The 14,335-nt window shown below is 44.6% G+C and overlaps 1 protein-coding gene across 18 annotated transcripts in view; it reads right to left on the bottom strand.

The window, feature by feature from the left end:
• The window catches only part of sox5 (SRY-box transcription factor 5), a 251,315-nt gene that overhangs the window by 31,967 nt on the left and 205,013 nt on the right, over nt 1–14,335 (bottom strand). For 13 of the 18 annotated variants that reach the window (XM_044107512.1, XM_044107510.1, XM_044107513.1 and 10 more), the window contains 2 exons: nt 10,229–10,355; nt 23–99 (listed from right to left, as the gene is read on the bottom strand). In XM_044107512.1, the coding sequence (XP_043963447.1) occupies nt 23–99; nt 10,229–10,355 (204 nt within the window). The remainder of the gene's footprint in view (nt 1–22; nt 100–10,228; nt 10,356–14,335) is intronic. The other 5 variants (XM_044107515.1, XM_044107523.1, XM_044107508.1 and 2 more) reach the window with 1 other exon arrangement.

Genomic DNA, 14,335 nt, shown 5'->3' with positions numbered 1-14,335 from the left:
TCAGCGGGTGATGCAGACTTACTTGTAGCTGCAGGGGGCCCAGGCCGGGCGTGGCGGCGGCCATTGTTGTGGGGATGAGCTGGAGAGGGTAAGGGTCACCTGAGGAAAACAAATATAGATATTTTTTACTTTGCAGCTTTACATTAAAACATCATTCAGGTGTTTTTCACGCAGTGGTTGCTCCTTAGATTCAGTTTATATCCTTGTACGGACTTTAAATTTTATCATGACAATTGTCTGTACTGTTGTAATAAGAGTAAAAGTAACAATAAGAACTATTTATTACATCATTCCTAAGTGTATAGTGTGTGTCACAGCAGTTACAGCCTCTAAAAAAACACAAATAATGCTCTTGAAAATCAACCTGTTTATAATGTGTTCGATTAGGACACCAGTCACGTAAAAAAGCGTGATTTGTATCACTAGCCTGAACACTGTGACTGTATTTTCAAAGGAAATAGATATCAATCCTGACAATATGGACGGTTTTGGGGAATTTTCAGCATCATTAATTGGAATTTATTGTGACGACGATAAATCAATCTTATCACGATAAACGATAAAAGCCCAACCCTAATAATCTTGTTTTACTCCCTTAATGCCCCCCCACTGTTTCTGTGCATCATTTTATTGTACTCATCCCACCTTCATCCCTCGCTCCTCTTCTCCCTCCTACCACCTGAGTCCCTCTGCAGCTGTTAATGCCCTCCTTTGTGTGCCCTGCCGGTGTGGCCCTAATGAAAAGCCCGATTGTGTGTCCTCCTCCTTAATACCCCCTGACAAAGAGCAGCGAGGTGAGGGGATTCTGATAAAGCTGGCCCCAGTGCTGTAATTAAGAGCTGTGAACACCGATTGCTCTTCTCCCCTCCTCCATTTTCTACCCTCGGCTGTTTGTTCTGCTCGTCCTCCACGAGGAATCGTGTTGTCATCTTTCGCTTTTCAAAAGTCTTCTTCTTCTTCTTCTTCTTCTTCTTCGTGTGAGAGGAGGGTGTGTGCGGAAGAGCGGAAGAAGAGTGAGAGAGCGAGTGTTTGTATCTTTTCTATCTTTGTTTTTTCTTACTGTTTATTCACTGGGTGTTTGTGTTACTTGTTTAATTGTAATTTTGTGTTAGTTTGTCACGTTTTAAGGGGGTTTTTGTGGGTTCGGGTGTGGCCGTCAGGCCGGCGTCTGAGGACGCCATGGTGGTTGGTGGTGGGTCTTTCTCCACGCTGACGCGGAAGAACGGCATCAAGGTGGGTGCTGGTTCTCCGTGCAGCGTGGAGGAAGTTTGTTTGGCTGTGGGTGAGGTGATCGGGCACGGGAATATAAGGTCAGCAGCACGTATGAATGGAGCGGTTGTATTGTTTGTTGAAAAGGTTGAGCAAGCTCAACAGCTGGTGGAGGTGGGCGTTTCTGTGGGTGAGTTGTTTTTGCAAGTTTCGCCGCTAACTTTACCGGCAACGAAGGTAACGCTGTCAAACGTCCCTCCGTTTATAAGTGACGAGTTTTTGATTAAAGAGTTGTCTAGGCACGGTAAGGTGGTGTCGCCGCTTAAAAAAGTTCCGACAGGTTGCAAATCACCGTTGTTGAAACATGTTGTCTCCCACAGGAGACAACTGTTTATGATTCTTAATCGTAAGGATGAGGAGCTCAACTTACGTTTTCATGTACGGATAGATGATTTTGATTATGTGCTTTTTGCTACATCGTCAAGTATGAAATGTTTTGGTTGTGGTCAGGAGGGCCACGTCATAAAAATGTGCCCAGACAGGGCCGGACCGGCCCCGCCGGGTCCGGCGAAGCAGCAGGCGGCTGCTGAGCAGCCTGGAAACCCGCCTAGTGAGGGTAGGGCAGCGGAGGAGCCCGCTGCCGCTGCGGGGAAACCCGCTGCCGCTGCGGAAGAACCCGCGGCTGCTGCGGGGAAACCCGCTCCCACCGAGGAGGAACCCGCGGCTGCTGCGGAGGAGGCCGTGGAGGCGGCGGAGGAACCCGCGGTGGTGGTGGAGGAGCCCGTTGCAGGAGAGCTAGAGAGAGGTAAAGTCGTGAGTGAGGGAGCTTTGGGAATGAGTGTGTGTGTGGGTATGGATGAGAGCACGGTGGTGTGTGGTGATGGGGTGAATGGTGGTGAGGGTGGAAGTGTTGAGGGGGAGAAAGATGGTGTGCAGGGAGAGCAGGAGGAGGTGAAGGGCGATGAGGAGAACTTAGTGTGTGGAGGTCAGGGAGAGAGAGTAGAGGTGGAGGTGGGTGGACAGAATGAAAGGAGGAACAGTGTGGAGTCGGTTGTTGGAGCAGGAGCGGAGGGAGAGACAGGTGAAACAGAGGAGGGGATGGAGCTGGAGGCTTCTACCCCCATAAAAAGGCGCAGCAAAAGAAAGAATGTGGTGGCTGCTGTGCAAGCCAGTAAACAGGCCAGCAAGCTGGTTGCAGACAGGAAGGAGGTGTCAGACAGTAGTGACAATGAAGACTGGTTCTCTGACACCAGTGAGGTGTCCGTATCACAAAGTAACTGTAAAGAACCAAGGTACCCGGTAGAATCTTACAGAACCTTTTTGCAACAAACCAAAGGATTGAGGGGAGTAAAAATAGAAAGCTATTTTCCAAATTTGAGACTGTTTTACTTTTCTGCAAGATATCATATAAGAAACAAAGAGGTATCAGGTTTTACAGATACAGAAGTTTTTAGATTAAAGAAAATAATGTCCAAAGCTAGGAAACAATTTTGAGTGAAAATGATGTACAGTAGTATTTTATTATTTTTTATAAGGTTTTTATGTTTTGGTTTTAGCTTCTTACCCAATATGGATTCTTTTAAAATTGCATCTTTGAATCTTAGCAGGCGAGGGAAGCTGAGAAACGTGCATTAATATACCAAACATTAAATCAAAAGAAAATTGACATCATTTTTTTACAAGAAACTCATAGTGATTCCTTAATAGAAACAGACTGGGGCAGAGAGTGGAGGGGGGAGGTCATTTTAAGTCACGGCACCTCCCAGAGTGCAGGGGTGGGCTTTCTGTTCTCCAGAGCTTTCACCCCAAACTCCACAGAAGTTGAACATGTCGTTCAAGGGAGGTGTCTTTTAGTCAAAACAAAATTTGATCATTTTAGCCTGGTTTTTATCAATATTTATGCTCCCATCACCAATGCAGAGAAAAAGCGTTTTTTTGAAAAAATTGGGGAAAGGCTGGGTGATTGTGGGTCGGAAGATTATGTTTTTATAGGTGGGGATTTTAATTGTACAGAAAACGAGTTTTTAGATCGTAATCATGCAGAGCCGCATCCAGCGGCCCAACATGCTCTGCGGCAGCTGGTCTCGTCTCACGGCCTGGTGGACGTATGGAGGAGGATGCATGCAGGCTCCAGGCAGTACACATGGTCCCACATTAAGGAAAACCGAATCTCTTTAGCTCGACTTGATCGTTTTTATTGTTTTAAACACCATTTTAACGTGTTTAAAACATGCCAGATTTTACCGGTGGCTTTTACCGATCACTCTTTGCTTTTAGGTAGTGTTTTTATCAGAAACATTTTACCTAGAAGCGCTTACTGGCATTTTAACTCGGCTTTAACTTATGATCAGGGTTTTAAAGAGATTTTAGGTTATTTTTGGACGGGTTTTAGACAGAGAAAGTCTGATTTTACCAGCCTGAGACAGTGGTGGGACCATGGTAAAGTGCAAATAAAACTGCTGAGTCAGCAGCACACTCTTAATGTTACTCGTGACATCACCGGATCTATTAGAGATCTGGAGATGAACATAGTGGAGTTAGAACAACTTAGTGAATCCACAGAAAATCGAGAGCACATTGAAGCTCTCAAATCTAAAAGGCTAGTTTTAGCAAACCTGCTGGAGAATAAAGTCCAAGGCGCATTGGTCAGGTCCCGGATCCAGAACATCACGGAGATGGATGCTCCCTCTAGCTTCTTCTTTAGCTTGGAGAGGAAGCACGGGCAGAGGAAGCAGATCCATTCTTTGCTGTCGGACACGGGGCAGCAACTGAGTGAACCAGGGCAGATCAGGAGGAGGGCTGTGGAGTTTTACCGTTCTCTGTTCCACAGTGAATATAAAGAGAACGAGGAACTGCTGATTCTGTGACGAACTGCCTCAGGTCTCCGAGGAGACAAACACCGAGCTGGAGCGCCCTCTGGGGCTCCAGGAGCTCCACACAGCCCTCCTCAGCATGCAGGGCCAGAAGTCCCCAGGCGTTGACGGGCTCACGGTGGAGTTCTACAAGGCCTACTGGGATCTTCTGGCCCAAGACTTGCTGGACGTCTACAACGAGAGCCTGCTTACTGGTTCACTCCTTGTCCTGCCGCAGGGCAGTGATCACCCTGCTGCCCAAAAAGGGGAACCTGCAGGACATCAAGAACTGGCGCCCCGTGTCCCTCCTCTGCACCGACTACAAAATCCTCTCCAAGGCCCTGGCCACTAGGCTGGGAAGGGCTATGGAGCAGGTCATCCACCGGGATCAGACCTATTGTGTCCCCAGCAGGTCCATGGTAGATAACATCTACCTAATTCGGGACGTTTTGGAGGTCTCCGGTTCATTGGGTTTGCAAACGGGCTTGATTTCACTAGATCAAGAAAAGGCATTCGACCGCGTCGAACACGGCTTCCTCTGGGAAACCATGAGGAGGTTTGGGTTCGGCGAGGGTCTTATCGCCAAGATCCAGGTTTTGTACAGTGACATTGAGAGTGTGCTGAAGATCAACGGCAGCCTGTGTGCTCCTTTTAGGGTGTGTAGAGGCGTTCGACAGGGCTGCGCGCTCTCGGGGATGCTCTACGCACTCTCCCTGGAACCCCTCCTCCAGAAAATACGCTCGACTGTCCATGGTCTGGTTTTACCCGGTTTTAGGAACAATATGGTTTTATCTGCCTACGCTGACGATGTCGTTGTTTTTATTAAAGATCAGCGGGATGTCACTGTTTTAACCGAGATCACGAAAAAGTTTTCAACTCTGTCCGCTGCGAGGGTGAACTGGGGAAAGAGCGAAGCCCTGGCAGTCGGCGAGTGGTCTGACGGGCTCCCAGTTCTCCCTCAGGGTCTTTTATGGAAAAAGGATGGTTTTAAATATCTCGGTGTGTTTTTAGGCGATAAACATGTTGTAAAAAAGAACTGGGAAAATATTGAAGAAAAAATTAAAAACAAGTTATCAAAATGGAAATGGCTACACTCACAAATGTCCTACCGAGGCAGAGTGCTAGTTTTAAACAATCTAGTTGCTTCACAGCTGTGGCACAAACTTGCTGTGTTAGACCCACCATCTGGGCTACTTGTAAAAATCCAAACAGAGATGGTCAACTTCTTTTGGAACGGTCTACACTGGGTGCCACAGTCTGTTTTGTTTTTACCGAGAGAGGAGGGGGGCCAGGGCCTCGTCCACCTAGCCAGTAGAACGGCTACTTTTAGATTACAGTTCCTCCAAAAGTATTTGACAGGTTCCCCTGTATGGAAGGACGTGGCCAGTTGCATTCTCAGACGTGTTAATTTTCTGGGACTGGATGCTGCTCTGTTTTTAACTGATTTTAGTTTTTTAAAATTAAAGGGGTTGCCTCAATTTTATCAAAGTGTTTTAAGATCCTGTGCTTTTTTTAAATCGCACAGGACAAAATCGCATAATTCTCTGCATTGGCTTTTAGAAGAACCGTTGATCTGTGGAGCAAGATTAGACGTCTGCGACAGCACCGTGCCGGGCCTTTCTGAGGCGCTGTCCAGATCAGGAACGGTAACCCTGCGGCGCCTGGTGGAGGTGGCTGGACCGGACTTTGACAACGTCCAGGAGGTCGGCTCGCTGTTGGGGATCCGTTCCGCCAGGCTGACGCAGCGCTTCCTGGAGAAGGTGAAGGAGCGAATGACGGCTGGGGAGAGGCGGCTTCTGCATTTACACGCCACAAAAGAGTGTCTGCCCGATCAGAATGACCCATTCCCTGACGTGTCCCTGGATCCCAATTTTGGGGAGGAAAGTGGCCCCCTGCTGCAAAGCCCAGGATTAGGGCTGGAGCTCTGCAAAACGGGGCCAAAAATACTGTATAAACACTACGTAAAGATCCTGAACAAGAGAACTCTTTGCAAAAGATCCGTCAGCGTATGGACTGACAAACTGGGAGGGCAAAAACCTCAGTGGAGGACTTTATACAAGCCTCCAATAAAGAAAAGGACTGGTGATCTGCAGTGGCGGATCCTGCACGGCGCCATCGCCACGAACTCGTTTTTATCGGTCATCAGTCCTGGGGTTTTAAACGAGTGTCCTTTTTGCAGTTTGTCCGAGAGTGTTTTTCATGTTTTTATGGATTGTGTACGTTTAACTAGTTTTTTAAATTTGTTAGCGAGCATTTTTAGCCTCTTTGGCGTGGTTTTTACTAATTCTGTTTTTATAAATGGTGTACATTATAGTCGATCCACTAGTTTTAAATCCCGGATTTTAAATTATTTATTAGCCGAGGCCAAGATGGCTATTTATATAACTCGACGGGACAAAATGCAGGGTGGACCTCAATTAGACGCGGTGACTCTGTGGAAGGTGAACATCAGGGCAAGGTTGAGGTTAGAGTTTTGCTTCTACAGAGTCACCGGGAATTTGTCGGGGTTTTTAAAATTGTGGGGCTTTAATAATATTTTGTGCATCATTTCCGATCAGGGAGAACTAAAATATAACAAAGTGTTAATGTAATAATTTATTTTGTTTTAGTATCTTTGACCTGATTTATGTAATGTTTTTATTGTTGAATTATTGTACAATAAATGTATTGTTAAAAATCAAAAAATCTTCTTCTTCTTCTTTTTTTTCTTCTTCTTCTTCTTCTTCTTAATAATCTAAGCATTTCCCCTCTTCCAGGAAGAATAAATGACAAAATAGATGTATGAAGCAGACATAATAGGAGTGAACTGACGACAGCACGGAGGAAAAAGGATGCGTCGTGTTATTAGTTAGTAGGTGCCAGATAGGCTGTAATTACTCTGAGAGGCAGAGACGGGGGAACAAAGAGGTCAGAGATGAGGAGGGGAGAATGTGGAAAGGATATTGTTTAATTATGATCATATTGTATAAACATACTGCTCTAATTTGCGTTTAAAAATACCAGCTAACCATGGTGCACTACATGGAGGAGGTCAGGCTTTATTTCATCCAGGAAAACTTCAGTCTTTGCAGAGAAAAACTTGAGAATGTTCTCTGGGCTTGAACTTGAACCTCCAGAGTAAGGGTCAGCCTCTTGGCTCTAGCACTGTGTGTATGTAAATCTGTATGTGTTTACGTGCATCCTAGCGTGGCATAAGCCAGACTCTCCTTGCGACATATTTTCCCATCTCTTTAGAGACGAAAAACAACGAAAAGCGAAACCGAGACATTCTTGTTTCCAGTGGGGAGAGGGCAGGAGGGATTAACGAATTATTTCAGGACTGTGTATTCTAGGAGATTGGTCTTTTCTACTTGCTTCCTAAGCAAACATGAGTCCAGTGGATATTTATGCTCCTCCTGGGGGTCGCTGTAACAAAAGGGAGAGGGACAGGGAAAAGCAAACATGTTGCTCTTGGCTCGGGGACAGAGGCGAACCAGGCTGAGATTTCTCACCGACAACCAGACGAAAGACGAAGATGAATGGAGCGAAGAGGGAGAAATAAAGCAGGGACGCTCCGTCTCGACCTGGTGTCGTGTTTCACACAGTTTGAGATGTAGGAGAAACGTCGCCAAGTCCGGTTTGATCGTCGAGAGAGGCTTTCAGGAAAGTCGTGAAAGTGGTTCCCAAATTTCTCACCAAACTTTTGGACAAAGCTTCTGAACAGAAACATCATATATTATTTTAGGTGGGGGAAGCATTTTATATAATTGGTAAACTTTGAGAATATTTTCCTCTTTTTAACGACAGATCAAGTTTAACGTTTTCTGGGAATGATCTTAGTTTTATCTACAGCAAAGAACCTGGGTACAGTTAAAGTCTTAGTAGTGTTTTCTGAACTGAATCTGTTTACATTTATGATGGTGGGACAGAAATTTTTTCCTTCCAAACATTCGGTTGGCATGGAAAAGGCATCCAACAGTTGTTATGGAAACACTGTTCAGATCTCCAATTGAGACCTTTGGAGATTTTGTTGTTTTATTTCAAACTTTGTTACTTTAATCTTCATTGTATGTGAAGACATGAGCACAAACTGCAGAAACTGACTGGATCATTTTTCATTTGTATTAATATCTGCAGCTCATTATCACCATCACTACAGCTGTTTAATTGTTTGCCCTGATCCCCAGTGTTGTATTGATCTCACTTTGTGTTACAAAATATAATCGTAAGATCGATTCTACCTTGTTTTCACTGTCTCATTGTATAAAGTAATCATCGGTTTATGGTTGATTTAATGACTAAGGTGTTAAAATGTCAAGACCTTTAAATTAAATCCATTTGAAAATGTGACTGTATGAATTCTGCATGTCCCTTTTCAGTTTTAGTCAAAGAAAGTCGTGTTTGATGCTGAGCAGTGCTCAGAAGTCCATTCTGCACGCATAATATCTATTCATATCTTCAGCAGCGCCATGAGAATATGTCAGAGCACAATGCTACACATGTCCTATTTAGAGCTTGCCGCACCAAACCGCATCGCTTCACAACAACTTCCAGAGTTGCCAGAGAGTTTTCTCAGGGGCGGCTTGGCCTGCGACAGTGTGCCAGTCCGGTTGGAGTTGGCTGAGGCAGCGAAAAGACAGGCCCACTACTTGTTAGGGTATTTACGTGGGCCGTGGGTGTGGGTGAAGATGGCACTAATTAAAATGGAGTGGACTTGTTTAGGAAGCTGTGAAACTCTAAGTGGGGTGGGGTTTGGGGCGGGTGTGCCGGTGGTTCACCAGTCTGTGTTCTTGCGCACTATTGTGGAAGTTTCTTCCGATGAATTTCGTCTTCTCGATCTGTGTTTGAGACGCGAGTGTGTCTGCGTGTGCGCTAGTGCACGTGGGCTGAGTTGGAAACGTGTTTTGGCTGCGTCCCGTGTTAATGTGAGGAGAACCTGGGGCAGGTCACATTACCACCTCCCAACCCCCCTTCTGCTAACCCCCCCACTGTGCATTTATTCCCAGCATCCCCTGGCAAGCAACAGTCTCTTTCTCTCTGTCTCTGTCTCTCCCTCGCTATCATGGTAAACAACACATTGCCACACAGCCGGAGTGTAATGGCCAAGAGAAAAAAAAAGTCCTGCAGAACGCCTTCATTTTGTTGCTTTTATATGTCAAAAAATAGACAAGACAAAAGGAAGGAGCCAAAAGGACTGAGTGAAAGCGGGAGAGATACTGCGTGTAAACAGGAAGGCTGTATTTGGACTGGTTTTTCTATTAGGAGGGAGATGTTGTTGTAAGGGCGAGCTCGTCTTTTGGGAACCAACCAGACTCGTCATGTGGGAGAACGCTCAGCTTCTACCTTTCTTGGTGGACAGCAGCTGAAACATGAAAGTTATTTTCTCTGAAGGTTGCCTCTCTTCCTGACTCCACATGCAGTCAGAGTTGCAAACGCTCCTCACCGGCCTGCATAGCACCTTCATTCAAGACCTTCTTTTTCTAGGGTGGCATGATTGTACAGCAAACAATTTGTCTGTTTTTCAATCAGATATGAGATGGTTTGCCTAAATTAGTTGACTTCTTGGCACCAGGCTTTAAGGAAAGTCAAGAAATGCCCAACAGGGTTGAGGTCATTCCAGGAACCAGCCACTTTTCATGTGTTTGTGACTAGTGTCCTGTTAAAACACCCAATGTGATCAAAATTTTAACCACCTGTCATTTGATCATTTGAGGTCAAATGGGAGTATTTTGAGGTACTCCTCTATTATTCTACTCCCTTTGTGCAACAGCAGTATCACAAGTAGTAAAACAGACTCACACCACGAGGAAGCTACAATAAACTTTGGTTTAAAGCCAAATACAGCTTAATACTTGAGTCATCTGACAATAAAACCTTTCTATAGTAGCCATTTGTTTAGCTTGAAGAAATTCTTTCTTGGTCGGCATCTTCTAAATCTACATTTACCATCGATAGGAGATCTGGTCGTCCGATTCAATTTAAAGTTCGTGTTCCTGAATGGTCTTATGTAAAGTTCTTATGTAAAGTTCATGGACTATACTAAGAAGTGATACTATTTTTGATAAGACTGGATAAACATCCAGATTTCTGCGATGTATTCTTGTTTTCCTTTTTAATCCACTTAAGTTCTTGGTCCAAATGTAAGAGTGCGAGAAAACTTTCGGTGTGTGAGTGTTGATGCCACTCACTGCAGCCAGGCTTGTAGTTGAAGCCAGGGGGCATCAGGAAGCCCTGCTGGGCGGCGGCGGCCGCCAGGGTCCGCTGGTCAGGAGGAAACACGGGAATCATCAGTGGAGGGAGCTGGCCCTGGACCTGCTGATGAAGGAGGGAGGAGAGGTTGGTGGGTTAAAGTGGTAAGAAGGGATGGGAGATAAGAATAAAGAGGTGGAAAGAAAAACAGAAACATTAGCGTGCATGTACAAAGTCATTAAGTACATTACCTAGCTTAAAAACTGGATGCTGTCTCTGTAAAGAACATTGATGTTTTTGTTTTTTATTGACATTTTTATCTATAATATTGTCGCAGCTCGTCTACTTTGTTGCCTTAAAAAGATCTGGGTTATTCTTGCTTTAATTAGGAAATAGAATATCCCATTTGCCAGTTCTTGTCAAGAAAATCACCTCAAAAACCAGACCGACCAAGTGATTAAAGGAAAATAAAAAAAATGTAAAAAAAAAAAATCAGGTCTTTTTTATGTTTAATTGTATTCCGTAGTTAGATATGTGAAATGTTTATTTGTTTTATGTCTAGCAGATTTCATTTTACCTCACAAATACATCAGAAACTGCAGAAAGAAACTAAAAACGACCTGCCATCCCATCACTTCAAGCCACAAGGACAGTTCACTAAACCGTAACAACAGCTGGGCTTTTACTTTTATTTGGAAGATAATGTTCTCTCTCTGCTCTCCGCACCGAACCAAGAAGCTCGCTAACCCAACCCTCTGCGCGCGCCCGTCGGGCAGAGAGCCATACGACTTCATAAGGTTTCCAGGATTTGAAAAGGAGACGCAGGAAGAGAAAGAAAGAAAAAAGTCTCCTCCGTTGGGTGACTTTGGCAGAGACGGCAGGAGAGAGAGAGAGAAGGAGACAGATGGTTGCACTAAACAACGTTCTGCCAAAAACAACACACAAAGACTCGCATGTGATGGACTGAGTGACAGCTAAGGATGAGAGGGAAAGTGGGGAAGAGAGAGGAGGAAGGTGGGTATGAAATGGATCTTCTCTACATGAGAGCTGGTGTGATGCAGAAGTCGGAGCGAGGCCACCGGTTTTGCGGTTGAATCTTTCGGGATGGCAACAATACAGCGCTCGCCTACACTGTACTGAAATAAATGAGAAGTAGAAGCAGGTCCTTCAGTTTCACCACTTGTCCTACATATTACATCTGTACTTTTTTTTTCTCTTTATTTCAATGTACAGCAGCACCAGGAGAGGTTTAGTGGAGATAAAAGTGACAAACTGGTAAAATACCCCCATGAAATCCAACCCTTAAAGCCTTTGACCTGCATGTTTCTGGCTTGTAAGCGCTCTTCCCTTCTCGCAGCTCATCTCCCTCCCTCCCTCTATTCTGTCGCTTTTATTTTGCCAGGAGGCCAGAGAGGTAATGGCTGAATAGGATAATGGGCAGGTAAAAGCTGTCTGATGTGGAAAATTGATCTGGAACGACGGAAACGGTGGTGGTGCTGTTGGTGCCACGGAACAATCAGGTAATATCTCAGCACTTGAAGTGGTTAGTGTTGGAGATGGTGTCACTCAGTACTAACAGCGCTTTTACAGTGTTCAATAAGTACACCCCCCTCCACCACCACCACCCTGCCATCCTCTCCTGCCGCTCCTACGTGTTGGCATGCGACCGTCTGCAGCACTGTAATCAAACTATCACAGCGCAGGGGGAACGGTGCTCTCTTCAAGCAACTTCCCTACCCCCACCTTCTTCTCTTACACCAAAAACAATAATTACTCCACCGGCTTTTTTTTTGTTTTTTTTTGGGTTAACCATAAACCGCCGCGCCGCCTGCGCGCCACGCGATCAGGCAGCGGACAGGACCCCCGCGGGGACGAATCACAGACAGAACTGTTCTGCTTTGCCTTTCAGGCCTAATTGGACATATGCTGGAGCAGCGAGGCTGGCTTAGCTAAACTGTATCGTACCAAAGAGAGGAGAGGGAAGAGCAGGACGATAAGTTTGAGACGTGCGTGTGGAGCGTGTGATGTCAGAGTGCGCGCACGAGGCTTTGCTTCTTTCTTTCCGCAATTGAAATTATCATAGAAAACCCTTCAAAGCATCCAAAGCGTCTCTCCTCTCTTATCTTTTCTTCTCTTTTGATCTCGTAACAAAAAGCCTGCACACAATGGGCAGACATTAATCAGCCTACAGAACTGTTGCGTAACATATTCAAGTCTCCACTATATAAAAAAAAACACACACAAAAAAAACAGGCTGTAGGGGGAGAAAAAGCAACAAAAGAACAAGAAAGAGACAAAAGCAGCAAAGCAGATATAGAACAACACCGGGGAAGGTTTCTAGTGAAACACTCTGGTCCATATGTTGCAGATATTTCTGCAACAGCTGTGGAGCTGATGAGCAGCACCACCATGCTCACTGGAACAGATACATGTTCCAGCATGGAAAGCAGAAAACGCAGGTCATGGAAGAACGTAAAAGATGCACCAACATCCAAGAGTCTCTGCTGTAGTACACTGCAGAGCTGACAGTCAGCTGGGTTAAACAAGCATCGGCCTCTTCGTACTCCTTTTAGCCTGAATATGAAAGTCTTAGTTTAAGTTTGGCTTTAACTCCTATTTTTATTTTCTTAGATTATTCTTTTTGATTTTTCTCTGGCATTTTTTAAATATATGTTTGGTGAAATTCCATCATCGTCTGACTCTTCATCCCTAACATCTACAGTCTTCCTCATCTCCGCTCTGGGGAGTACAGCTCATCAACGCCAAGGAAAATAAAATAAACGTCGCTTCTGGATTGGCTGCTTTGGAAACGCCAGCCAATAGCATGTCAAGTAGCATTGCGCTTAGGTAATTCAGCTCTCCAACTTCTATTTTCTTTCAAGTATTTTAGATACACTCATTAATAATAATAATAATAATAATAATAATAATAATAATAATAATAATAATAATATGGAATAGTGGGGGAGGAGACTATAGTGCATCACTGTGAAGTTGAAGAAAAAGAATAAATCAACTTCTGATCGACTTTATGTTCAGAAAATTCCTCCTCTCCGATTGGCTCTGACTCCGACACTTAGTTTTCCAGCACACCGTTAGCACAAGCACTTTTCCTGCTTCTCAAACTAACGACCTCTTTGCCCAGAATGCCAGTTCAAAGAGACAACCGTGTCTTGGTAGGTTTGCAGTTGAACATCAAATAAAGTATGCTGACGTTTGTGTTCATGATGTAATAAAAGACGCAAACATCCAAGAGGTAGATAAGTATTTACAATGTGTTCAGTTCCATTTGCCCGGATATCCAAGTTTCTGTTTCCATTTCCATACATCCAAAAAGAAAACAAGTTCTCCTCACAACCGGTCCGTAATAATGTAATACCTTAAGATGAGCTGAAAGTTTTTGCATGAGTTTTAAACTTAAAGTGTGGAAAAAAAAAAGAAAAAAAGAAGGGGGTTCTCTGTAAACTAGAGAACGGGAATCAGAGACAAAGATGAATTGACTGAAAGAAAAGAAAAATAACGTTGAAAGGAACAAAGAGAGGCCAGATCTATGAGACAATCTCCAGATTTTTTACATAAAGGAAGAGAGATCTGAAACAGTGGGCACTTTGGGGAATAATGCTCTCCTCAGCTTTTCTTTCTCATCAGGCCCAGAGCGAACATGAAAACCTACAGTACACACTGACAAAAGATCACACTGCTGCTGCTTCTGTAGTCTGCTGACGTGGAGAATAAGAAGCTCCGCACGCTCTTTCACGTCCGAGAGAGAAACCTGAAGCAAACAGGACTGCGACTCATCTGCAAAATTCCTCTAATCAGCGATAGCCCAAAAGATAACAAAGGAAAGCCACTCCGAGTTAAGAGAGGGAAGTGGGGAGGAGAAAAATCACAAATATACACGAGGAACAAGTGTGAGACTTTATCTTGAGAACTTTCACAGGGTCAAAGAGGACGGGAAGAGAGAATTCACCCTGGCAAGACAAATTCTCAGGATTTTTTTTTTTTCTTTGTAAAAAAAAAAAGAAGAAAAAGCCGCAGATAGAAACAACAGAATGAACAAGATAGGCAGAAGGAGCGTGAGGAAGACTCAGAGAGGGGAGCAGGAG

The sequence above is a fragment of the Gambusia affinis genome, linkage group LG23 (assembly GCF_019740435.1).
Source record: "Gambusia affinis linkage group LG23, SWU_Gaff_1.0, whole genome shotgun sequence".
NCBI classification, from domain to species: Eukaryota; Metazoa; Chordata; class Actinopteri; order Cyprinodontiformes; family Poeciliidae; genus Gambusia; species Gambusia affinis.
This window is presented reverse-complemented; position numbering and strand designations above follow the sequence as displayed.